Genomic DNA, 26,210 nt, shown 5'->3' with positions numbered 1-26,210 from the left:
ATAATTAGTAATAATATAAAACTATTTAGAGCAACTGAAGAGACACATGGGCATAAAAAATTTGTTTTATATTTACTCATAATATATGCAAAATAAACTTTTTTCCCCTTATCTTCATGCAGCAATATCTCTAAGGCCTCTTGACTGTTCAAAGGAAAGTTGTTTACCAAATATGGCATTTTAGGGAGGCGTCTCTTTATGTAGACCGATTCACAACATTGTTCTGCTTTGATAAATGAGACCCCTGGTCAATGAGTACCTAATTATTAATTACAATATCCCAGATTTTAAAATATACACTGCTTAATAATAACAACTTCTTTTCAAATGTGTTGTTGTGACACTCAGCACAGCCATGACCCATCCAGACACCGATCACTGTGTTGTGTTTATTAAAGAAAAAAAAAACATAAGACATACAGACAAGACTGAGTGGTGTGTACTATGAATTCAAACCCTTTTTTTTGGACTTTAGAAAGGAGTATTCTCATTTGTCTTTCTCTTTCTGTTCCTTCTCTTTCTTGTCTTTCTCCGCCTTGGCCTCCTCGGCTTCATGCTTCTTGATCAACTCTTCCACCTCCTTCTGTTTGAGGACCTTGATTCTGGTCTTACCGTTCTCTCGAGTCAACGTTGCGATCTCGACTAAACAAACATAAAACAGGGAGGCGTGTGATCAACAGGAGAGATGATACATGCTCGAGATTGCTCATAGCATAAAACTATTGATTTTAAACATATATTAGACACATTAGGAAACTCAGGACACTGTTCCACCACTGAACAACCTACAGTGCTTAACACCTGGGTTCAGACAGCTCTACAGCACCACCATGCATAATGAATTCTCAGGCATCTCAATTAACAAGTCTAAGGTATCTGGTGTATTTTCCATTCTGTTCCTTCACACACACACCTTTCTCTGCAGAGAGCTTGCTGACGTCCATGGTCTTGTTGAGCACTTTAACGGCGAGAGCGAGAGCTGCGGAGAGCGTCATCTCACCCTCTTTATAGTCCTGTTTCAGCATTGACACAGCAGCCTACAACACACCCACACACACAAATTAGTACTGGTTTATTAATATAAAGTGTAATAGAAATCTGTTTTTATATAAAGAAACAATAATCTGCCAAGTGAGTGTTATAAAGCTGCTTTCAGAATCAGTGATGTTTTAAGCTGCTACTGTTAGGACAGAATGTTCTTGAACACACTGACTGGTATCGCTGATGAACCCACGCCCCCTACTGGCAAACACTACACCATGAACTAGAAAACACAAACTAACTAAACAAACAAACCAAAAATATAATAATCAACTAGTTTGCTATGAACACATCAACTATTTCGAAAAAATGGGAACAGGCTGAATGGCAATGTTTTTAAATTCTGCTTTTAACATGGGTAAGCATTATATAGTACAACACAACAGCTGCATTTGCATTTATAAAGATCTTTAGAATGTGGACACTTGACCATCACACTCATATACGCCTAATGTTTTTGTTTACTGTAACGTTACAGTTTTCCTTCACTGGAACTAAGAGACTCAAACCCTGTTCCAGCATGCTGATGCCCCTGTGCACAAAGCAGCTCCATGAAGAAGACATGGTGTGGAGGTTAAGGTTGAAGTGGAAGAACTTGAGTGTCCTGCACTGAGCCCTGACTTTGACTCAACCCTAATGAACACCGTTTTGGGATGAACTAGAACACAGACTGCACTCCAGAGCTCCTCACTCTTACAACATCAGTGTCTGATCTCGCTAATGCTCTTGTAGCTGAATGATCACAAATCCACATAAAATCTAGGGGAAAGTCTTCCAGAAGAGTGGAGCTCATTATAATAGGAAAGGAGGGGGGATTAAATCTGGAAATAGATTTATAAATTCAACAAGCAAATATAGGTGTGATGGTCAGGAGTGCACAAACTGATGGCCATATAGTTCAGTGCATCTGCAATTATTATTGACAGTTCTTTCACAATGTTTCTCATAAAAATTCTCATAACTTGGCTCGATAGCTTGCAAAGATTTCTACTGAGAACAGATTAAATTTATCTTGCTTCTTTACCCAGGGAACGTTACAGTCTGTGCTGCACAGTAAGTCTAACACCATTTCATCTAAAACAGATTTAGGAATTTGACAGAAAGCCATAAATAAGCAAGTGGGCTTTACTACCCTACTACTAAGGTCACACTTTACTACCCAGGTACAGGTCTGGAATAGTTTAGAATTATATTTTTAATGCAGTTTTTGTTCTTAGAAATTAATGTTTCAACAGTTTTACAGTTTAAAGACTTTCAAGCATCACATCTTAGGATTTACATTTCTGTATTTCACTCTTAGTCCTGACTCCAATCAAGTGTTTTACGAGGCTTTGTGGGGAGTCATTTTTTAGGTTAATGGAGTGTGAAAGCTAACTGGTGAAAGAATCTCAGTGTCTCATGTTAAATCTATTTTTACTTTTTGCTATAATACATTATTAATATTTATGACCACCGGATGAATTTTATAATTTAGCTGGAGTAAAGAGATTTGACTATTTTGCTTTTATTTATTTTTTACTTTTAAGTAGTGCTGGGCAACGATTAAAATTTTTTAAATCGCCATGAATCGCATGATTTCCCTGCGATTAATCCAGATTTATCGCATTGTTATACACAAAATTGAACAGGTAGCCCATCCATCCATCGTCTGGAAAAAGTTTCAAATGAAAATGTCCATGTAAAACTTAAGTGCCATTCTCCATGTTTGTTTATCCGCCAGTTCTTTTCTTTTCCAGTTCCTGTGAGCGCCGCACCAATCAAACGGTCATCCCAAATGCTCTCATGGGTTTGAGATGCGTGATGACGTTCATCCCAAGCCAATACAGATCAAGATGCCACCCCTCCCGTCACCCATGGTTTGTCTGTATGTGTATTCAGAGCCAGTGAGCAACAGACTTTTAAAATAATAAAAACTGTGTTCATGCGCGATAAAATAATTGTCAACGTTAATTAATTAATGAGTTAACATGATAACATGTTAACTTGCCCAGCCCTACTTTTAACAGATCATTTAAAAGGACAACTTCGAATTATTGTTTTAAAGTAACAACCCTTTTCCTGGAGTACAGTTATTGTGTACTTTCTTTAACCTCTGTTCACAGCTGATCACAAAACACCTACCTTACCTTAGTCATTCAGAAGCCTGGAAAGTAACCTGCTGTTTCTTTCTCATGCCTGAACATCTACTACACCACAACACTACACAGTGTTTGAAGCTGCACTTACTGCGCTGTTGTTGCCGATGCAGGTAGCCTTCCAGCCTCCGTAGTTTCCACTGGGGTCACTCTGGTACAGCTGGAAGCCATAGTGTTTATCCCAGCCCATATACAGCAGAGATACACCAAACGGTCTTTTACCTGCAAACGCAACCACAGCCGCAAAGCGTTCACTCCTCCAGCTTTAATCAAGAGTGAACAGAGTGAACTTTCTGCAAAATATGAAGGTGATACCTCCAAACTGTGTGTAGGCTTGTTTGATGTCACACAGGGCTGTTACCAGCTGTTCACAAGGAATAGGCTCCTGGTACTGGAGGAGATACCTGTACACACACAAATTGTTTTCTATGGTGAAAAGCATAAAGCGCTGAGCTGATACGAGCTGCACTGTACTGTGGAGAAGCTCCAGTTGTAAAATGAAAGTGGTCTGAAATAGACTGATTTCTCTCACCTCTGTGCGATTAGCCTGAGTTCATTAGTGAGGACGTTGGCATCAGACGTGATTCCTGCTACGCTGCATGCCATGTCTCTGTAATACAACAAATCAACATTTTAAATAACAATGCAGGGAAACAAAATGTATGGAAAAATTAGGATTTATAACAATATAATCATCTCTACAATATATCCAGTGACATTTATCCATGATTACATTACACTACCAGACCAATGGTTACACACTCTGTGGAGGAGATTCACAAAAACAATGGAGTACACTTATGAACACAAAAGATTTATCAACAGCAATTCCTTTCTTTCACAGTCAAGGGAGAATGTTTTGACATGTTTTGTTTGTCCTAGCTAACATTAGACAAGCTGACATGATGACCAACTTATTACGAAGAAACTTGAGAAAGGAAAGAAAAAAATGTATATATATCCATGGAGATTATTAGAGTCCAATTTTGGGCCACTTACTCGTTAAGTTTATAGATCTTCTCTGAAAAAAACACCTCGTCCAGTAGTTTGTGGATGTTCCTCCTCTCCGCTGCCAGCAACACACCGTCATTGGCTAAAATCCCTAAACAGGTACCAGCATGACCGATAGCTTCCATAGCATATTCCACCTGATAGAGACGTCCTGTTAGAGACAGAGGAAACGGGTCAGTGAAAGAGAGCTCAGTTAATCTATCTTGATAAGGAGTGGATTTCTATCAGAACCTTTAACTGTGTTCTTTATAACATTAGGTGTGATTATGGGTAACATTAACATCTCCTGATCTCAGTGGTCATAAACTGCCAATAGGTATGGGTAATAATAATGATACTGACCTTCAGGGGAAAAGATGGTAGTTCTGGAATCATATCTCCGAGACTAAACACAAATGATCAGATTTTTCACACACACACACACACACAGTGTATGAGAGACAGAGAATGATATCTTTTGTCATGCAAACAACAAATAAATCACACTTTATACGTGAAGCTGGAGGCTTGGATTAACTCACCATCGTGCCTTTTTATTAGGAATCCTACAAAAACACAGAGGAGAAATGAGGAGCTGGGTCAGAGCAAACCGGAAGAAACAGAAACAGAAAGTAACTGGTTGGCTAACGAGTTAGCATCCGTAAACAAGCTAGCTAACTAACTCACATTGCTGACTAAAATCCAGTGCGGTACAAACTCCACTCTTTATAACGCCTATGATGATCATTTTGGAGTTTTTAATGAGTAGCTAAGTGAGATTATTTCAACAGAAGCACCTGAGTGCAGCGGAAGCTAACAGGCTCAGTGAGCATGAAGCAGCAACTTTTCCTTCCACCGCGAGGTACAAGAAATACGCATGGGTATATTCACATATGCCGCGCGAACACAAATATATTTAGCGATAAAGCTTGGCGTATATTTTTAATTTTGCGTGTATTTACTTATTTTTAGTGTATTTAACTAGAACAAACATTAGTGAGTTACCTGACAGAGTGCTGTGTTGTTCTAGCCGGAGATGCTGCCTGACCGGCGGGGAAGATACAGATTACTTCACTCACCCGCACACACACAGCGCCACACAGCGGCCGGAGGCTGAAGTACCGGAGTGACTCGCGAAGACTTTATTATTATTTTACACTATATTGTCAGACGTTTTGGGACAACCTTTCCTAACCCTAACCCAGGTGTTGTTTTTCAGGGGTTGTTAATTCCAGCGAACTCTTAATGCTTCAGCATACCAAGACATTTTGGACAATTTCATGCACCCAACATTGTGGGAACAGTTTGGGAATGACCCCTTCCTGTTCCAACATGACTGTGCACCAGTGGACAAAGCAAGGTCCATAAAGAGATAGATGAGTGAGTTTGGTGTGGAGGAACTTGAACCTGAGTCCTGATCTCAACCTGATAGAACACCTTTGGGATGAATTAGAGCAGAGACTGTGAGCCAGGTCAAAACTGGTCTGCCTTTAGGTGCACATGAATGTAATATGAAGTTGGTCCACCCTTTGCAGTTATAACAGCTTTAACTCGGGAATTTTTGACGATTCCACTAGAAGCGCATTTGTGAGGTCAGGCACTGATGTTGGACGAGAAGGTTTGGCTCGCAGTCTCCGCTCTAATACATCCAAAAGGTGTTCTATCAGGTTGAGGTCAGGACTCTGTGCAGGCCGGTCAAGTTCCTCCACACCAAACTTTGGTCATCCCAGTACACCAAACACTCTATGACCATGAACCTTCCAGATCTGCTCCTTTACCTAAGAAAACTATACATTGAAGCCTTGACTAAACAAATGTGTCTTCAGCCTGGACTTAAACATTGAGACTGTGTCTGAATTCCGAACATTAATTGGAAGGCTGTTCCATAACTTTGGGGCTTTGAAAGAGAAAGCTCTGCCCCCTGCTGTAGCCTTTGCTACTTGAGGTACTACCAAGTAACCTGTACCCTTTGATCGGAGTAGGTGTGGCAGATCATAAAAGACTAAAAGATCGCTCAGGTACTGTGGCGCGAGACCATTTAGTGTTTTATAGGTTAGTAACAGTATTTTATAATCAATGCGAAATTTGACTGGGAGCCAATGTAGTGTGGCTAAAATAGGAGTGATGTGTTCATATCTTCTGGTTCTAGTTAGGACTCTAGCTGCTGCATTCTGGACTAACTGGAGCTTGTGTATGCACCTACTGGAACATCCAGACAGTAAGACATTACAATAATCCAACCTAGAGGTAACAAAAGCATGAACTAATTTTTCTGCATCATGAAGCGACAACATATTTCTTATCTTAGCAATATTCCTAAGATGGAAGAAGGCTACCCTAGTGATATTATCTACATGAGCTTCAAACGAAAGACCAGAGTCAATAATCACACCAAGATCTTTTACTGCTGGACAAGATGAAACCAAAAGACCATCCACCATTACTCTGTAATCAGAAAGCTCACTTCTAACTGCCTGTGGTCCTAGTACAAGCACCTCTGTCTTGTCCGAATTAAGCAGGAGGAAGTTAGTGGCCATCCAATGTCTGTCAACCAATAGCTAGTCTTGCGAAGTCCCTGCCTGCACTTTACACATAATCTATATTGTCTTTAAACATCATATGATCACAAGCATACTTATATCTTTATATAATAATAATAATATAATATCTTTCTCTCTTTCTCTGTCGAGCTATATGTCCCACTCCCAAGCTCCCAGTGTTCTGAGTTTCCACTGTGACCAATGGCTCTACCCATGGTCAGAGTCTTATTGCTTGGTGGTTCTCACTTATGCTGTGGATGGAGCTGTGGGGAGAGCCTGTGAACCGGAGACAGCAATGGACAGAGCCACTTGGGGACTTTCACACCGTCACAGATTTGCCATCAGATCTGTCAGCTTGTGACATCAAGGAATTAGTGCCTATAATGAACTCAGAAATGACAGTGACCCTTGATTGCTGTTCTATTAAGGACATTAATTAGTTCAGTTACATTATTTACTGTCCAGTGTCACCCAAATGAGGATGGGTTCCCTTCTGAGTCTGGTTCCTCTCAAGGGAGTTTTTCCTTGCCACCGTCACCACAGGCTTGCTCATTAGGGAGAAAATAGGGATAAAATAGTTTAATAATTTTATTTAATAATTTTTATTATATTTTTTTCTCTCCTTTTGTAAAGCTGCTTTGAGACAATGTCCATTGTAGAAGGCGCTATACAAATAAATTGAATTGTATTCATCCATCCATATTTCTTTTTTTTCCCTTTCCTTTTAATTTTAACACCTTATAACACATATTACTCAGCTAGCTAGCTGATGACCAAATGCAAGTTATTCTCACAATGTAAAAATGTACAAAATGCATAGCACAATTGCTGATATGCATAAATGCATATATAACCAACAAATTATCAATTAGAAAAATAAACAAAGCTTATCATTCAGTTCAGAAACTACTCCCCACCCTCCCCCAGCCGAAATTACGATCTGAAGGGTCATTCATGTGCAACTTCCCAGTAGGAAACTCGTATTTACATTTAATTCAGAATGTACCTGAATGAAGGAAAGGCTCCTGATTAACTGATTCATTAAATCTGATGTGCTGTGAATAGGAAAATTACTAAAATGTGATGTTGGTTGTGGAATTCTACTTTACTTTGTGCCTGTTTTTCCCTAGTTGTATTTGCTTGCTTCAGAGCATTCAAAACATTTTGTTGATGCATTAGCTAATCAATTCTTTCACAACAAACTTGCTTTATGGAACCTGCTTTGTGCACTGGTGCTCAGTCATGTTGGAACAGGAAGGGGTCATCCCCAAACTGTTCCCACAAAGTTGGGAGCATGAAAATGTCCAAAATGTCTTATGTATGTTGAAGCATTAAGGAGTTCCATTCACTGGACCTAAGGGGCCAAGTCCGAACCCCTGAATTCAATGATTTGGAGGGGTGTCCCAAAACTATTGGCAATAAAGTGTACTTCTAAAGAAGACCTGAAATTAAAGGTCATGGGTGTAGGTGGAGATTTTAATGAGTGCATTGATAACACCGGATGAATTTCTTTTTAAGCGTAATCCGTTCACACAGAATCCTTTCTCTCCAAACGTTAAAGGGAAATTTTTTAATTGGATATTTCGCCCTTTTGACAGAAAGTTAATAAAATAACATTTTATTCACGGTTCACACCAATATGTTTATGACGGGCTTTACACAACATTTCAGAGACTCAAACAGCTTCTTATTTAGTGATTAGTCAAATTCAAGGCTGATTGTAAATAGCTATATTACATAATTACCCTGAACCCTGAAGCTGTTACAATGTTTTGTTTGCTTTTGTCCCCTAAAGCTTTTCATCATGATCGAGAAACAGTTTATCTTAGCTTATCCTTTCCCTATTCGGGGAAAAAAGCGACACTGTCATTCTTGATAATGTTTATTAAAAATGATTTACAACAGCAAAACTCAACAGAAGTGGTTTTTTTTTTTATTTTATTTTTTTTATCTCCACCTTCCCGAAGACGTCGCTCCTGTTGCATACCGTCAATCTTATACAAATGGTGCAAAAGAGTAGGAAGAGCTACATCCTGAACTACTCTACACGCTTACTTTTGACTGATGTAATAAAGTTTTAGATGCATAAATTAAAAAAAACAAAAACAAAAAACAAACATGGAATCTAGAAAAGATCACATTTTCAAGGCAGATATTATACCATTGTTACGGAATTCTGTTTTGGCATAATAAACATTTTGCGGTATCGGGGACAGATTTGAAACCGGTGGCTTTGGGTGAGAAAAGGAGCAATAAGCTAGAAGTCACCATAAATGTTCTGCTTGGAGTTCTGGTTCCTCACATTATTCAAATAAAAGCGGAGTTCCTTCCAATATCTGTGTAGATAAGAAGATGAATGCTGCAATCCAGTGTCCATTTTCCCCAAGTTCAAGTGCTTCATTTCGGGGGGAAAAAACATGGCTGACCAAAGCATTTGTATGTCTAGTGTCTGAATTTGACAGACAAGATGATCAAGATCTTTTTGAATTATTTCTGAGCAAAAAACGAAAAGAAATGACATACAATGAAAGTCGAGTGTTTTGTTTGTCTCCAGTGAACGAAAATCACGTCAAATTAGGTTACAAATCTAAACATAGCAATCAGATAAAACACCCTTTTTCATGAAGAAGCATAAAGTAAAAGCAGAAATTAACGCTAAAGAGAATTCCGTTTACTGTTAAATGTGTGTGTGGTGTTAATGTCTGAGAATACAAACTTAGATCTCCGACATGGAAAAATCACACTGAAGCGCTCGTTCAGCTCGTTATTGTCCAATGTCCAATGGATTGCAGCACGATAAACCAAAGATATCTGACCTTTTTCATTTCAGACAGATTGTGTTAAAAACAATCCGCTGAAGCAGCAAATCTTTACCACAAAGCAGAATTTTTTTTTCTTTTCTTTTCCCAGTTGGATTATTTGCTTGTAGTGTGGGTTTGTGACATTCTTGTTCTAAACTGTGGCGGATTTACATCAGTAAATATGATTCCCAGCTATCTTAGGACGCTCTGACCGATTTAAAAAAATAAAACAACAGTGATACGTCTATCCGATCCGATAAGTGCCGGCTCCTGTAATACACCACTAAAGGAATAATAATAATAATAATAATAATAATAATAATAATAATACTATATTTTATTTCAGTTACTACATCCAGGCCCTGACACTCTCAGTGAAGGAACAGACACAAAGCGACAAACAAATGATTTCACGCTGGATCGGCTCAAAAATAAATAACGCAACACCTATTTTTTTAAATCCTCAAAAAGTTGAAGACTTTTTAAAAACTGGGTTAATGAGGTTAGGCATCGAGTTTGACTTCGTACACTCTCACAAACATCTGTTACAAAAAAAAAAACAACAACAGAAAGGAATCTGTGTGTCATGGCCTGCGAGCGCTAAAGCAGTACATAAAGCCAGAAGTATCGGATGGAGAAGCACCGACGTCTGTGTTTGGACATCATGAGAGCCTAGCACCAGTTCCTCTGATTTTTTATTTTTTTTTAAACGATGCGTCCACCGTCGTGCTGAACAGGCACCGCAAACATGCACCGCCGGCCTGGTGGAGAAATCCAGAGTCGACCCAAAGAGTTTTGAGGAAGCCACAACTTTGTGCAGAGTCTGGATTTCTTTTGTATCTCTGTTGGACGGTGGAATTTAGAGAACGAAACAGCAGAGATATTGTTAAGTGCAGCAAAAAAGAAAAAAAAAAAGAGCCCTCCGGTAGACGTCTTATTAAGAAGAGTGACAGCAGAAAACAGGCACAACAGAGTCCAAGGCCCGAAAATAAAAGTCATAGACTTTCGTCCGGAGCTGTCGCCGGGCCGACAACAGCCCTTCACAACCGGTCGATCTGCGGCCTGACCTGGCTGGACATCAGCAGTCTTAGCTCAAACGGTCTTGCTCAGTGCTCCTGAGACAGATTTGTGTGATTTATCTGAGAGCAGGCTGGACGAAGAGGGACAGAGGGCGAGAGAGACGTTACTTCAGCATACTGCGAGCCACGTATTTCAGAATGCCTCCGTGTCTGTAAAAGGTCACGTCCATCTCGTTCTCAAACAGAGCCACCACGCTGAAGCTCTTTCCAGTGCTGGTCTGAAACACAAACAGATTTCAGTGTCAAGTGAAAGCCCTGTTAAAGCAAGTAAACAGTAAAGAAATGATCCCATGTCAAATCAAGCAGCAGGAAGATCAACTATAAAACGTAGCCATATTTCTGTCAGTGTTGAAGTAATTAAAATGCTCTAAAGCAGATCTGGCAGAAGACTCGGATGTCCTACCAGCACAGTGAGCTCCTGCTGATGGGTGATCTGCTCTGGGATGGAAATGGAGATCTTCTCTTTCCCAGAGAGCCCCAGTGATGCAGCAGTCTGGCCGGGGAGGAACTGCAGAGGAGCGATGCCCATGCCTACCAGGTGGTTCTTGTGCATCTTTTCAAAACTCTCAGCGATCACTGCCCGCACTCCCTGTAACACAGTCAGGACACAGGTAACTACACACAGTGACAAAGTCTTAACTTACTGCTGCTTTAAAGCAGAGAGAGAGAGAGAGAGAGAGAGAGAGAGAGAGAGAGAGAGAGAGAGAGAGAGAGAGAGAGAGAAAGAAAGAAAGAAAGAAAGAAAGAAAGGAGAGAAAGGGAGAATAGAACTTGACTTGTGTGATGTACCAGTAGGTAAGGTCCTTTAGCTGTCCAGTCTCGTGAACTGCCCGAGCCGTAATCTTTCCCCGCCAGGATGATGAGAGGAACACCGTCTCTCTGGTAACGCTCCGCCGCCTCGAACACGTCCAGCTAACACCGAGATCAGACACACAAACTCCGTCACAGCGGGAACTTACAAATGGTTAATTCTTCAAATGTAAATGTGTTGTAGCTCTAGGGTAATATCTACTACAGAAAAAAAAGCAAGTGCACATGTGCTAATCCAGTCTTTTACAAAAAATTCCTCAGCTTCATAAGATTTTTTTTTTCCTGGAAAATAAAAAAAGTTTGCATGGCAGCAGCATGACTATAATCAAAAATATATATTTGCAAAAAAAAAAAAAAAAAAAGTCTCATACATGCAAACATTTTGTTTTTTTTTAACCAAGTTGTTTTTGTTTGCAAGTAAAATGACGACATCAGCTTCTTTCCGGAAGGGAATATTATCTCATATGAATGTTAAAATTGGTGGAGTTATGCTAGAGTGTGCGTGAAAAAATAATAAAATGACAGCATGTCCTTTCAGGGACTCCGTACTGGACCGGATGTGAGTGTTGTGTGCTGAAGCTCACCGTCTGTCCCGTGGGGACGTGCACGGTTTTGGGTCCGGGTTTGCCCACCAGAAGGTTGAGGAGTTTGATGCTGGCAAAAGTTCCTCTAGTCATCACAGCATCATTGCCTCTTCGTGCGCCGTAAGAGTTGAATTCGCGAGGTGTCAGGCTGAAAAGGAAATTTATTCCCTCTAATCAGTAAGCATTATTACCTGAACATCATACAGTAATACATTATACAACATGGAGTGTAATAATCTGTTCATATCATTCACATTCTTTATAACGAGCTGAATGTAGAGATCTCTGGTTACCGTTTGCTCTGTAGATACTTGGCGGCTGCGCTGGAGCGTGCGATGCTGCCGGCAGGAGAGATGTGGTCAGTGGTGACTTTGTCTCCCAGAAACAGCAGAACGTGTGCGTTATCAATAGACCCAGGGGGACAAATGTCTTTAGACTGACAGGGAAAAGACACAGGAGAGAAGAGAAGCTCAGGCACTGGGCTCTCGTCAGAACAACACATCTGAAATGTACTGAAATAGAAAGTGACTCACAAGCTTGTTGAAGAACGGAGGGCAGCGAATGTAAGTGGACTTGCTATCCCACTGGAAGCATTTGGTGTCTGGAGCATCTATGTTGTTCCAAAACGTGCTCCCTTTCTGAAAGTGTAAGAATCAGACATCACTAAATGCACCAGGCTCCACTGTGCTGCACTAACAAGCAAAATTCTCAGACCATACTGCAAACAAAAACATTTTACTTTATTTAAAATCTTCTATCAAATATCTACTATCAACTATCAATATCTTGAATCTAGCCATGGGGGTCACAGTCCAGTGACTTCTGTGCCGGTCCCAAGCCCGGAAAAATAGAGAGGGTTGCGTCAGGAAGGGCATCCGGTGTAAAACATCGCCAAATTTAACCATGCGAATCGTCAGTGCTCTAAATTTCATACCGGATCGGTCGAGGCCCGGGTTAACAACGACCGCCATCGGCGCTGTTGACCTACAGGGCGCTGGTGGAAATTGGGCTACTCTTGGTCGAAGAAGTAGAGGAGGAAGGAGAGTGTGTAGACAGAGAGAGAAGAGGAAAGGTAAGAGTGTAGGACTGAGAATAGGAACACTGAATGTTGGTACTATGACAGGGAAAGGTAGAGAGCTGGCTGATATGATGGAGAGAAGGAAGGTGGATATACTGTGTGTACAGGAGACCAGGTGGAAGGGTAGCAAGGCTCGTAGTATAGGAGCAGGATTCAAGCTGTTTTATTATGGTGTGGATAGTAAGAGAAATGGGGTAGGTGTGGTCCTGAAGGAGGAGTTTGTGAGGAATGTTCTGGAGGTGATGAGTGTGTCAGACAGGGTGATGAGTCTGAAGTTAGAGATTGAAGGGGTGATGTTGAATGTTGTTAGTGGTTATGCCCCACAGGTAGGTTGTGAGTTAGACGAGAAAGAGAGATTCTGGAGTGAATTAGATGAGGTGATGGATAGTATTCCAACAGGTGAGAGAGTGGTGATAGGAGCAGATTTTTAAATGAGGATGGACATGTCTGTGGTTAACACTTATTTTCAGAAGAGGGTGGAGCATAGAGTGACTTACAAGAGTGGAGGTAGGAGCACACAGGTAGACTACATCCTATGTAGAAGAGGCAATCTGAAAGAGATTAGTGACTGTAAAGTGGTAGTGGGAGAGAGTATAGCCAGACAGCATAGGATGGTGGTGTGTAGGATGAATTTGATGGTCTGTAAGCAGAGGTCAAAGATAGAGATGGAGAAGAAAACCAAGTGGTGGAAGCTGAAAAAGGAGGAATGTTGTGTGGAATTTAGACAGATGTTGAGGCAGGCTCTGGGTGGTCAGGTAGTGCTGCCAGATGACTCGGAAACTACAGCAGAAGTGATCAGGGAGACAGGAAGAAAGGTGCTGGGTGTGTCATCTGGAAGGAGGAAAGAAGATAAGGAGACTTGGTGGTGGAATGAGGAAGTTCAGGATAGTATTCAGAGGAAGAGGTTAGCCAAGAAGAAGTGGGACATGGACAGGACTGAAGAGAATAGACAGGAATACAAGGAGTTACAGCACAGAGTGAAGAGGGAGGTGTCTAAGGCCAAATAGAAGGCGTATGATGAGTTGTACACTAGGTTAGACACTAGAGAAGGAGAGAAGGACTTGTACAGGTTAGCTAGGCAGAGGGATCGAGATGGGAAGGATGTGCAGCAAGTTAGAGTTATTAAGGATAGAGATGGAAAGGTGCTCACAAGTGAGGAGAGTATACGGAGGAGATGGAAGGAGTACTTTGAAGAGCTGATGAATGAGGAAAATGAGAGGGAACAAAGAGTAGAAGGGGTGAACTCTGTGGAACAGGAAGTAGATAAGATTAGAAAGGATGAAGTCAGGAAGGCTTTGAAGAGGATGAAAAGTGGAAAGGCAGTTGGTCCGACGACATCCCGGTGGAGGTCTGTAAGTGTCTAGGAGAGGCGGCAGTGCAATTTTTAACTAGTCTGTTTAACAGGGTTTTAGAGAGTGAGAAGATGCCTGAGGAATGGAGAAGAAGTGTATTAGTGCCGATCTTTAAGAATAAGGGTGACGTGCAGAGTTGCAGCAACTATAGGGGGATAAAGTTGATGAGCCATACAATGAAGCTCTGGGAAAGAGTAGTGGAAGCTAGGTTAAGGAAGGTAGTGGAAATTTGTGAGCAGCAGTATGGCTTCATGCCCAGAAAGAGCACAACAGATGCAATTTTTGCTCCGAGAATGTTGATGGAGAAGTATAGGGATGGTCAGAGAGAGTTGCACTGTGTGTTTGTAGACTTGGAGAAAGCGTATGACAGGGTGCCAAGAGAAGAGGTGTGGTACTGTATGAGGAAGTCAGGAGTAGCAGAGAAGTATGTCAGAGTGGTGCAGGACATGTATGAGAGGAGTAGGACAGTGGTGAGGTGTGGTGTAGGTCAGACAGAGGAGTTCAAAGTGGAGGGGGACTGCATCAGGGATCGGCTCCGAGCCCCTTCCTGTTCGCTATGGTGATGGACCAGTTGTCAGAGGAGGTCAGACAGGAGTCTCTTTGGACAATGATGTTTGCAGATGACATTGTGGTCTGTAGTGAGAGCAGGGAGCAGGTGGAGGAAAACCTGGAGAGGTGGAGGTTTGCGCTGAAGAGAAGAGGAATGAAAGTCAGTCGTAGTAAGACTGAGTACATGTGTGTGAATGACAGGGAGGGAAGTGGAACAGTAAGATTACAGGGTGAAGAGGTGAAGAAGGTACAGGAGTTCAAGTACTTGGGGTCAACAGTCCAGAGTAATGGAGAGTGTGGGAAAGAGGTAAAGAAGCGAGTGCAGGCAGGTTGGAATGGGTGGAGAAAGGTTTCGGGAGTTCTGTGTGATAGAAAAATTTCAGCAAGAATCAAGGGGAAGGTGTACAGGACAGTGGTGAGACCGGCCATGCTGTATGGTTTAGAGACAGTGTCACTGAGACAGAGACAGGAGTCAGAGCTGGAGGTAGCAGAGCTGAAGATGTTGAGGTTCTCTTTGGGAGTGACATGGTTGGACAGAATTAGGAACAAGTACATCAGAGTGACAGCTCATGTCGGACGTTTGGGGGACAAAGTTAGAGAGGCCAGGTTAAGATGGTTTGGACATGTCCAGAGGAGGGAGAGTGACTATATTAGTAGAAGAATGTTGGACATGGAGCTGCCAGGCAGGAGGAAAAGAGGAAGGCCAAAGAGGAGGTATATGGATGTAATAAATGAGGATATGAAGCTAGTGGGTGTAAGTGTAGAGGATGCAGAAGATAGAGATAGGTGGAGAGAGATGATTCGCTGTGGCAAGCCCTGAAGGGAAAAGAACTATCAATATCTTGAATGTATAATATTCAGGACCCTGAAGAAGAGTCTGCAAGTCATGTCCAAGGTTTTAACTATGAGGTTTGTTATATTCCTCCAACATAATCTTTGTGGACACCTGACCTAATATGTGATCACACACCAAATATTTGGTTCTTTCTCAAACGGATTCTACAAAGTTAGATGCACACAATGCATGTCTAGAACGTCTGTGTGCTGTAGTTTTACAGTTTCCCTTCACTAGAACTAAGAGACTCAAACCCTGCTCCAACATGACAATGCCCCTGTGCACAAAGCAGCTCCATGAGGACATGGTGTGGACATTAAGGTTGGAGTGGAAGAACTCAAGTGTCCTGCACAGAGCCCTGACTCTGACTCAACCCCAATGAACACCAACTGCACCACAGACCTCCTCACTCTTACATCAGCTATTTTTGCCAGTTGAGGATTCTTGAAAGAACCACCAACCTAAACAGCACCATTATTCACCTGCATCCTGCTCCTGAGTTCGGTGAATATAGAGGCGATGACCATGTGCTCCTCTACATGCTGCACTTCTTCTTTAGTCGGCCACACGTCCTTCAGGAACACCTCCTTTCCTTCACCGTTCACACCTGCATGCACACACACACACACACACACACACACACAATTACAGCACATCAACATCAAGACACTCTGTACACTTCTCAGTACACATCAGCAGTATGTTAGGTCTTACCGAGTGGCTCTTTATCAAAATTGATTCCAATTGTTCCCGCGATAGCGTATGCCACCACTAGAGGGGGAGAGGCTAGGTAGTTGGCACGTACGCAGTCGCAGAGACGTCCCTCGAAATGCCTGTTACCGGACAACACTCCACAAGCGATCAAATCTCCCTAACGAGCAGAGCAGAGAGCAACACATTGACTCACATGTCATTGTGCTCTATTGTGTCATGTAATACAAGGAGACATTAATGACATCATACCTGTTTAATGGCATCTACTACAGATTCAGGTAAAGGTGCTGTGTTTCCTACACAGGTGGCACATCCATAACCAATCACCTCGAACCTGGAACATCCGAAAAAAAAAAGAAAATCTCTTGAGCAAGACCCTTAACCCTCAAAAAGATAAATGTAAATCTACCAAAATGCCATAAATTATAGAGACGTGAATGAACACTTTGATAACAAGTAGACTGGCTAGTAGGGGTAGGCAAGTTCGGTCCTAGAGAGTCGCAGTCCTGCAGATTCAACCCTGAAAAAAACCTCACCTGCCTATAGCCTTAGCAATCCTGAAGACCTTGATTAGATTATTCAAGTGTGTTTGATTACGGTTGGAGCTAAACCCTGCAGGATTACGGCTCTCTTGGACCAAACCGGCAACCGTTTCTAATCTTTCCGGGAATTTATCAAATCCCAAAAGCTGTAGCAAACGTGCTCAAATATAACTTGGCAGTTAACAGTTCCATGATTGGGGAAAGACATCTCTGTCTTGAAATAAAGAAGCTTCAACGTTTTCCAGAAATTTCCCCAGGGCATGTGATACAGATACAGATACAGATACAGGCACTACACCCAACACACCCTCACCGTCCACTTTATTATTTCCGGAACTGTCGCCCACTCAGTGGTTTACTAGAGACTGCTTTGTGTGAAAATTCCAGGAAAGTTTCTGAAATGCTCAAACCAGTCCATGTGGTATCAACAGCAATTAAGCAATACTGTTTCCTTCATCCTGTTGGGTGATATGAACACTGAAGCTCTTGATCTGTATCTGTATGATTTTATACACTGTGCTGCTGCCACATGCTTGACTGATTAGATAACTGCATGAAGGTGCAGATGTTAGTAATAAAGTGAATAGTGAGTGTATGGATATATGCATGTATGCAAAACAGGCAACAAAAGACCTGTGTGTGTTTACCCAAGCTGGCTGAGGTAAGGCAGCACTCCGCTGGCATTGAGGTAGTGTGTAACCATGCCACTTCCTGGAGCGAGGCTGGTCCTGATGTAAGGCTTCACAGTAAGACCTGCCTCCACTGCTTTCTTCGCTAACAGGCCTGCCAGCACAACACAATCATTACTTTAGGAGTAACTCTTTAAACTAAACCACAAACACACATTTCCCCAAATCCCCCAAACTACCAACACAATAAATAAACATATAACCCTGACTCAAATATTCAACATTAATCTGAAGATAAAAAACTTGAGGCATTTTGTTTGTATAACCCATGAAAGGTCAAAAAAAATTCTTTATAAAGCGGAGCGGCAATATTACGACTTTATCATGAATGATATCAATTTATATACTGTAGACTCGTTTTTCACACAGGAATCATATTTAGTCAAATCACATTTACTTTAGAATCTCTTCCTATTCACTACTTACACTCATCAGGCATAACATTATGACCACCTGCCTAATGTTGTGTTGGTCCCCCTTTTGCTGCCAAAACAGCCCTGGCCCGTCATCCACTGTGGATTCTGTACACTGTGTATATCTAGCCATAACAATTTGGCCCTTGTCAGACTCGCTCAAATCCTTACGCTTGCCCATTTTTCCTGCTTCTAACACATCAACTTTGAGAACAAAATGTTCACTTGCTGCCTAATATATCCCACCCACTAACAGGTGCCATGATGAGGAGACCTGTCAGACCTGCCGCCTACTTGTATCTGATGTACGAATGTGTGAGCAGGTAAACTCTCTCACCTGCAGTGAGCATGACAGAAGGGTTGCAGTTGTTGGTGCAGCTGATGACGGCAGCGATGACGACCGATCCGTGAGAGAGAGCGTATTCGGTGCCATCGTGCTGAAACGCCACCGTGGTGCTTTGCTTTTCCTTCGGAACGTGGAACCCTTTAAAACCGACCTGATTAAAATAAACATTAGGACGAGTTACTGCAATGATCTGGACCATGGAGTCGTCATGTTTACATATTTCTTATCTATAAATCTCCACAGGCTTACTGAGTAATCCCAGTGCACTTACCTTTTCATTGAGGCAGTTAAGGAAATCCTCCTTCATGCAGGTGACAGGTACTCGGTCTTGTGGCCGTTTGGGTCCACTCACATAGGGGACGATGGAACTCAGGTTTATTTCTATGACCTGGACAGGATCACATGTACACCATGAAATGAAAAGCTACTATTGAAAGCAACTGGAATAAAAAGCATGTGAAATTGTGCAGATGTTCTGTAAATGTGTCTCCCTTTTCTCAATCCGTCTGGTTCCCTGTCTCTCTGTCTGTCTCCGTTTGCCTTTTTGTCTCCTTCAGTCTGTCTCCCTGTCTGTCCCAGTCTATCTCCATTTCTCGAACACAATTTGTCTTTGTAGAAAGACATCACAGCCATGCTGTCACTCAGGAATATTCTGCACCTTCTGACCAATCAGATTCAAGAAATCTGCCATGCTGTAGCATGACCTCTGACCTATCCAAAGCACCTCCACTCCTTCAAATGTATCCAGTTTAAAAAAAAACCCCAGAAAGCTAACAGCATTGTGGCTGACCCCACCCACCCCTCACACACACTCTTCACCCTCCTGCCATCTGGAAAGAGATACCGGAGCATTCGGGCCCTCACAACCAGACTGTGTAACAGTTTCTTTCCTCAAGCCATCAGGCTCCTCAACACCCTGGACTGAACTGTTCTACACTCACACACACACACACACACTCTCACTCAGGACTGAACTGTATATCAACTCTCTGTCTCTCTCACACACAGATACACACACTCTCTCTTGACTGTGTGAACACGCACACACAATTTATATTGTTCATTACTTATTGCAATACCTCCACCTGTCATCTGCTGCTATAGTCATATTTATGTTTATTTCTATTTGCACTACCTCAACCGCTGCTGTGTATTTTTGCACAATACTTTTTTACATCATTTCACTTTCTCTTATTTTATTTCACTTACATTCCATTACACATGTTCTTTTCGGCGCTAAGTGTCCTGTGTTCTTTTGTGTTGGCTTTATTGTCTTTTTGCACTGTCTTGTCTATGCTCTGTTTGCACCTAGCTGCACACTGTGCACTTTACGTGGCTAAGACAATCTTCTGTCCTAGCTCTGTGGTGGTGTTTTGTGTTGAACTTTGTTGTTGTATGTTTATGTAGCACCAGGTCCTGGAGAAACGTTGTTTCATTTCACTATGTACTGCGTCAGCTATATGTAGTTGAAATGACAATAAAGCTTCTTGAATCTTGAAGATTCATAACGAAATATTAATACTATGTAAGATTACCTCAGTATAATGTGGATCCTCTGACGGGTCAGTGAGGCCCCGAAACAGCTTCACGGATTTAAGATAAGTCTCCAAGACTTCAAGTTTCTCTTCTGTGAAGTCTTAAAAAGAAAAAAAAATGCATCAGAAAACCACAATCAAGAAACTTATGTGAGGAAGAAGAGGAATAGGAGAATGTCGTGTGCTTACTGGTCTGTTTAAAGTGCTTGAGTGTGACGTCGTCTACAGGAAAAAAGCTGACAGTGGCGCTGTATTCAGGACACATGTTGGCGATGGTGGTTCTGTCGGCAGCAGAGAGCTGAGACACTCCAGGACCGAAAAACTCCACAAACCTTCCACCGATACCAGCCTGGCGCAAGTGCTGAACAAACACAAAGACACAAAAACACCAGTTTACACCACCTTCAGCAACACAAACCTCTTTCTATCCATTCTGTGTATCTAGAAATAGCAGCTAGATGTTTATTAGAGCAAAACATATTACAGAAAGAAATAAGAAAACACAAAACACGTGTACCTTCGTGATGCCAAGGACTATGTCTATAGAAGTAGCTAGAGTGCTGACGGATCCCACAAGCTTACATCCAACAACCTGAGGCAACGTGAAAGAGACCGGCTGACCCAGCATTACTGCCTCTGACTCTATACCTCCTACTCCTGAGAGGCAGAAACAAGGCGAGAGAGAGAGAGAGAGAGAGAGAGAGAGAGAGAGAGAGAGAGGAAAGGAAGAAATGGGGGGCATAAAAAACAGAGTAAAGAAAGTGAGAGAGAGAGAGAGAGAGAGTAAAAGGAAGAGATATAGAGAGGAACAAAAGAGACAGAGAAAAAGAGAAGAGCAAAAAAGGAAGAGAGAGAGAGAAATAACACAGACAGAGAGAGGAAAGGAAGAGAGAAACAGAAAGAACATTAAGATGCAAGTTGATGAGGATATTACATTATATGATTACATCAGTTAAAATCTAAAGTGCTATATGTGCAAGATTTTTAAAAAAAATCTGAGTGTGGCTGTGAGGGAATCTACTGTTCCTGTGTTATGTCTGTGATCCACTCAGAATCCACTCACCCCAGCCAAGTACACCAAGGCCATTGATCATGGTGGTGTGGGAGTCTGTGCCCACTACACTGTCAGGGTAAATGAAACCCTCACTCTCCTGTACCACGCGAGACAGGTACTCCAGATTAACCTGATGTACTGAGCCAATGTCTGGAGGAACCACGCTCACGTTCTTAAATGCTTTCGAACACCACTGTGGAAAAACAGCAAACAAGAAGCCATGACATCTCACTGTACAACCTGCACACAGTGGCCATGTAGGTAGCTTGAGCAGCAGCACACGCTGAACTCACCTTGAAGAACTGAAGTCTTTCTTTATTTCTAATCAGCTCCATCTCCTGGTTTTTGAGAGCTGTCTCTGGCCTGTGGGCATGTAGGAACAAAGCAGTTACATCTCTGTGTAAATATCAATCAGTGAATCCCTTACTTCAGGACCACAGTGACGCACAGACACACTCAGCCATCACTAATTAAAGCTTACACCCACCACACCCCCCCCAAACACACATGCCCAAAATATTTAGGTGTACATAAAAAATTTCTCTCAAGCTTTCTATCTATCTAGACAGATCCATGGGTGAACGGTGAAAAGGTGAAGTTTATTCCACCCCCAAGAGATATTTATTAGCAGTGTGGTGTGTATCTTACTCAGAGACTGGCTTTAGATGGAAAGGACACAGAAGCGGCGTGTTCTCAATCTGTACTGAGGTGGCTCTAGCGGGTAAGTCGGTACAAGATCCCTTGGAGCAGCCTCCTCTCTGGCCTCCACACTGAGCACTGCTGCTGGCGTGATGTCCACGTGGAGCCGGACGTCCAGGAACAGAGCGAGGCCCCGGCCCCTGCCCATCACCTCCACCAGGGTTAGGGGCGTTCTGGATGGCACTGAGAAATAAACAAAGTGGATGAATGAATGTGGTTAAGTTGAATAAATATAAACGTGCTCTTATGATCTCTAAATATAAATAGGACACTGGTAATCGGAGTTCCTGATGGACTTTACCACTTGCTGAAGTCAATCTGTAGTGAGTGATCTACTATAAGGTCAGTGGGACATTTGGGGTTGACGAGGTTGGGGTCGACACCAATCTTAGCTACAGCATCTCTCATGGCTGCCAGGTCCACCATGGCTGGAATACCCCTGTGAGGATCATACACACATTGAATCAAGCGAAGAAATATTACAGACCAAGAGTAGGACACTTCAATATAAGAAATACAGAAATTAGTGAAAAAACATCACAAAATCTTGTAGTGCAAAACTACACTTGACTCACGTGAAGTCCTGCAGCAGCACTCGTGCTGGAGAGAAGGGGATCTCTGCCTCATTCTGACACTCTTCCCAGTTCAGGACACTGTACACGTCCCCCTGTTTGACGTAGAAGCCATCACACTTCCGGATTGCAGCTTCCAGCAGCACACGGATACAGAACGGCAGCCGCTCTGATGCACAAGGATGACGCACGAGAAATCATTCAACATGACATCACCAACAGATGCTGTAGATCATGCGAAACATTTTAAATAATCCAGCAATGAGGCAAGCGTTAGAATCAGGGAATGAAAAGGAAGCCAAACTGGCAGTTCTCTCTGAGCGTGACGAACATGCTGTCTCCCCTCTGTCAATCACAGCATCACTAGCCAATCAGGTACGTCTGTGAGCTCGGGTATGCGGAAGAGAACTGAGCTAATGTTTGTAACATCGTCAGAATTCGAAACTTGAATATGTGCAAGTTTATGGTTGTTTTTTTTTTTGTTTTTAATGAACGGTGCCAATAATTATGAAGGGCACTATATAATATTCCTATTCCATAAATCCTCTCAGCTTTATATATTGCTGAAACCCTCACATGCTATGCTTTCACCCGTTATGAAGTTGTGAAACTGAGATGATGCTATCTGTCTAACGTTCAGATAGAAATCAGCTATAAAGCAAAAGATATGGTCGGGTTTTCTTCACTTTACTTACCATACTTGGGATCTCCAAGCTTGTGAGGATTGAAATATTTTCTAACTTCATTTTTCTCGCTTGGCAAAGACTCAATCAAATGGCCAAACGGGTGATCTGCCAGAAAAATAGAGACAGAATATAAAAAGTCAGAAGAAGACAACAAATGAAGGTGGTTGTGTGTGTGTACGTTTCCAGCCCTACACATTTACGTTTATAGCATTTTTCAGATGCCTTTATCTAAAAGGTGACTTTATCTCACTTCATACAACTGAGCGATTGAGGGTTAAGGGCCTTGGCTCAGGGGCCCAGCAGTGGCAGCTACTACACTACTAGATCCCCATACACACCTCTCAATCAATGTTTTATAGCTTTTTGGTTTGTGTCATTAGGTGCAGCAGTGAGAAAACAAACCAAATCAATTAGCAAACAAACCAAAAGTTTTGTTTTGCTCTGATTCAGACGCCAGATTAACAGGTATAAAGACACCTCGAGAGACCTAAGCATAGACAACACTGAGCCAATCAGGATCCAGATCACACTTGTAGTTTGTTTTCTCACTGCAGTAGAACCACATCACCGATCATACTGACGTCACCTTGCTCACACCGTCTCAGACCGGCTGCTTTGGGCCGCATCAGATCCTTAAATCTGTTTTCTCTCCTGTGCAAATAAACCACGCAAAAGACGAAAGGCTAAAAACACTGACTAAAAACTGTGTATTATGTGAAATGCTCTGAGAGTGTCTGAGAGATGTGGACTCATTCTGGGTCAGATCAAAACTCCCTGCTCCTTAATCACCACAAGTGCATGAGGTGAACCGAGCACGAGTTCAGGTGACGTTTCAGTAGATGTGAGTTGCTGCACTGAGCCAAAGGATGGAGTTAAAGTATTGCAGAAGGATCGTGTGTAATAAATGACAGACCCAAACGTGTCCATATATTTTGGGTGTCAGCTTCCTATTTTTCAGGCGTATGTTTCAAATAAACCAAAATGACTGAGGGTTTGTTCCGATTGTGAAAGCGACATTTAAGTACTTTCTAATTCTCGGCTGTTGTCCTTTAAAATAAACAGCACTTAAGGGGAAAAAGTGGTGATTAAAGCACAAGCTGAAATGTGCTGAAAGTGTCAGATTCAGCACATGACTATTACCCTAAGTTAGAAAGGATTCCCACATTTTCATGTCTCTGTAAGACGTGTGTGGGCTTTGAGCAGGTTTTGGAGAAACTTTACTTGACTTAATCATCATCATCATGATCATCATCATTATTACAAGAGCAGAAGTAGTCATTACAATGTTGACAGTAATTTTCAGAAAATGAGCCACTTTGGCTGTTTCTCCACAAAGACACAGGGATCATAAAATCTCTAATGATAGAGAGCTGAAATACTAAACAAAAGATAAAACTTGTGTAAACGTCACTTAGACTGATACGTAACCATCCAGGCAGAGGAAATGCCTGATTATACAAAGAGACTCCTTTTTTAAACCGTTTTAATTTAATTAACTACATATACCATGATACATGCTGTGTATTGTAGAATTATCCTCAAGTATTCTAATACGGTATTCTACAGTAATATGGTATGATATTCTACAGTATACGACCAACAGTTTGTGTACCCCAGACCATCACGTTCTCCTTTTCTGTTATAATAAGCTCCAATCTTCTCTTCTGTGAAGTTGTGTGGATTGGTGTTCATTCAGCTATAAGAGCATTAGTGAGATCAGTGAGACACTGATGTTGAGGAGGTCTAGGGTTCAGTTGGTGTTCAAGTTCATCCCAAAAGGTGTTTAGTGGGGGTTGAGTCAGAGTCAGGGCTCTGTGCAGGACACTCCAGTTCTTCCATTCCAACCTTAACCTTCACATTATGTCTTCATGGAGATGCTTTGTGCACTTTGTGTCATGCTGGAACAGGGTTCAAGTCTCTTAGTAGTCTAGTGAAACTGTAACACTACAGCACACAGAGAAGTTCTAGATGATTCTTTAAAAGGACCACAGATGGCTGCGCTGGTCAGGTGTCCACATACTTTTTTTGGTCATACCACTCACACGGGCTGCCGGAACCATATCACATGACCAATACTGATATTTTTTTAAAGGTGGTGTATATGAATAAGCATGACTGAGATGGATGATTGAATCCATGCTTCGTTTTGTCTTGCAGGAGAAACTATAAGCAAGTAGACTAACCTGCCTGCTATCTAACCCTTGAATCCAGAGCAGTATTACACGCTATAAACACTTAAAACGTGACATAATGCATTACTTTAGTCACACAGCTGCATTGTGTGGCTATTAACATCGAAGCCAAAAAGTGACGCTAATCTCACTCAGGGGTTGTTGTTGTTATTATTAGGCATGTGCACGAACAGAGAAAAATCCTCAAACTCGTACACAAGCTTATGCCTTCTCTAGACAAAAGGAGAAAATCCTAATGCATGAAATTGTTATGAAACAAAGCAAAATAATTTTCCCAGCCCTTTAACACTTTTACAGGCCAGTAAAGGGGAGTGGGAGGGAACGGTTTTTCTCCCTCTCTCTCTCTTATCTTTGCACCATACATCCTTCTTTCTCCAAATGGTCTGCTAAAGATTACAGACCTGCGTGACTTTAAAGCGATTATGGCCATAACCAACCACACACACGCGCACGCACGCACGCACGCCGGACCGCCCGCACAATTAGGATGTGAAACCTATATAAGATCATATTAGTGCACACAAAAATCAAGACATTTCAACCACATAGCTCACTTAATTCGTGCTCCAAATTCCTCCAGGCGTCACGACATGTCTGAAGTGTGCTATTTGTTATTTATTGTTGTTGTTGACATGCCAGCCGGCTGTACAGTGATCTACGGGCTAGCTTAGCCACTTAGCTTACACTTCAAAGAAAACGGGGCCACGTAAGTCCAGCCTAAAAAGCCTGCGCGTTCAAAGCATCCCAATCGCAATCGCTCAATCGAGATCGCACAGAGCTTGAGTCGTATAACCAGCGCATAAAAACGCGAAAGAAGTCAGATTTGTAAAAATCGCTGTGAATTCATCAAACACGGGTTCCTACCTTGATGTGAGGAAGTGAGCGCCATGATGACTTCTGAAATGAACACGATTCCACTAGCAAGAAGGCAAGGAAACGCCTCTCACAGAGCCAGCCAATCACAAGTGAGGATC

At 42.0% G+C, this 26,210-nt stretch overlaps 2 protein-coding genes across 2 annotated transcripts; both read right to left on the bottom strand.

The window, feature by feature from the left end:
• Positions 1 to 375: 375 nt before the first annotated feature.
• psma4 (proteasome 20S subunit alpha 4) lies at positions 376 to 5,262 on the bottom strand. The gene is made up of 9 exons (XM_058408146.1): positions 5,172 to 5,262; positions 4,709 to 4,732; positions 4,530 to 4,572; positions 4,176 to 4,338; positions 3,709 to 3,786; positions 3,492 to 3,580; positions 3,268 to 3,398; positions 914 to 1,037; positions 376 to 642 (listed from the first exon to the last, which is right to left on the bottom strand). Exons 2-9 carry the CDS (start codon positions 4,709 to 4,711, stop codon positions 488 to 490), a joined length of 786 nt encoding a protein of 261 aa, XP_058264129.1. The 5' UTR covers positions 4,712 to 4,732; positions 5,172 to 5,262; the 3' UTR covers positions 376 to 487.
• Positions 5,263 to 8,575: 3,313 nt separating this feature from the next.
• ireb2 (iron-responsive element binding protein 2) lies at positions 8,576 to 26,203 on the bottom strand. Its single transcript, XM_058407664.1, has 22 exons — positions 26,101 to 26,203; positions 23,054 to 23,149; positions 22,362 to 22,527; positions 22,088 to 22,225; positions 21,736 to 21,969; positions 21,381 to 21,450; positions 21,097 to 21,280; positions 20,551 to 20,690; positions 20,223 to 20,394; positions 20,034 to 20,134; positions 18,770 to 18,886; positions 18,490 to 18,649; positions 17,698 to 17,833; positions 16,758 to 16,842; positions 16,509 to 16,665; positions 16,277 to 16,401; positions 12,514 to 12,618; positions 12,274 to 12,416; positions 11,981 to 12,128; positions 11,376 to 11,498; positions 10,990 to 11,175; positions 8,576 to 10,804 (listed from the first exon to the last, which is right to left on the bottom strand). The coding sequence occupies exons 1-22, from the start codon at positions 26,123 to 26,125 to the stop codon at positions 10,691 to 10,693; spliced, it is 2,925 nt and encodes a 974-aa protein (XP_058263647.1). The 5' UTR covers positions 26,126 to 26,203; the 3' UTR covers positions 8,576 to 10,690.
• Positions 26,204 to 26,210: the final 7 nt, after the last annotated feature.

Source organism: Hemibagrus wyckioides, linkage group LG14, assembly GCF_019097595.1.
Source record: "Hemibagrus wyckioides isolate EC202008001 linkage group LG14, SWU_Hwy_1.0, whole genome shotgun sequence".
In the NCBI taxonomy this organism is placed as follows: domain Eukaryota; kingdom Metazoa; phylum Chordata; class Actinopteri; order Siluriformes; family Bagridae; genus Hemibagrus; species Hemibagrus wyckioides.
This window is presented reverse-complemented; position numbering and strand designations above follow the sequence as displayed.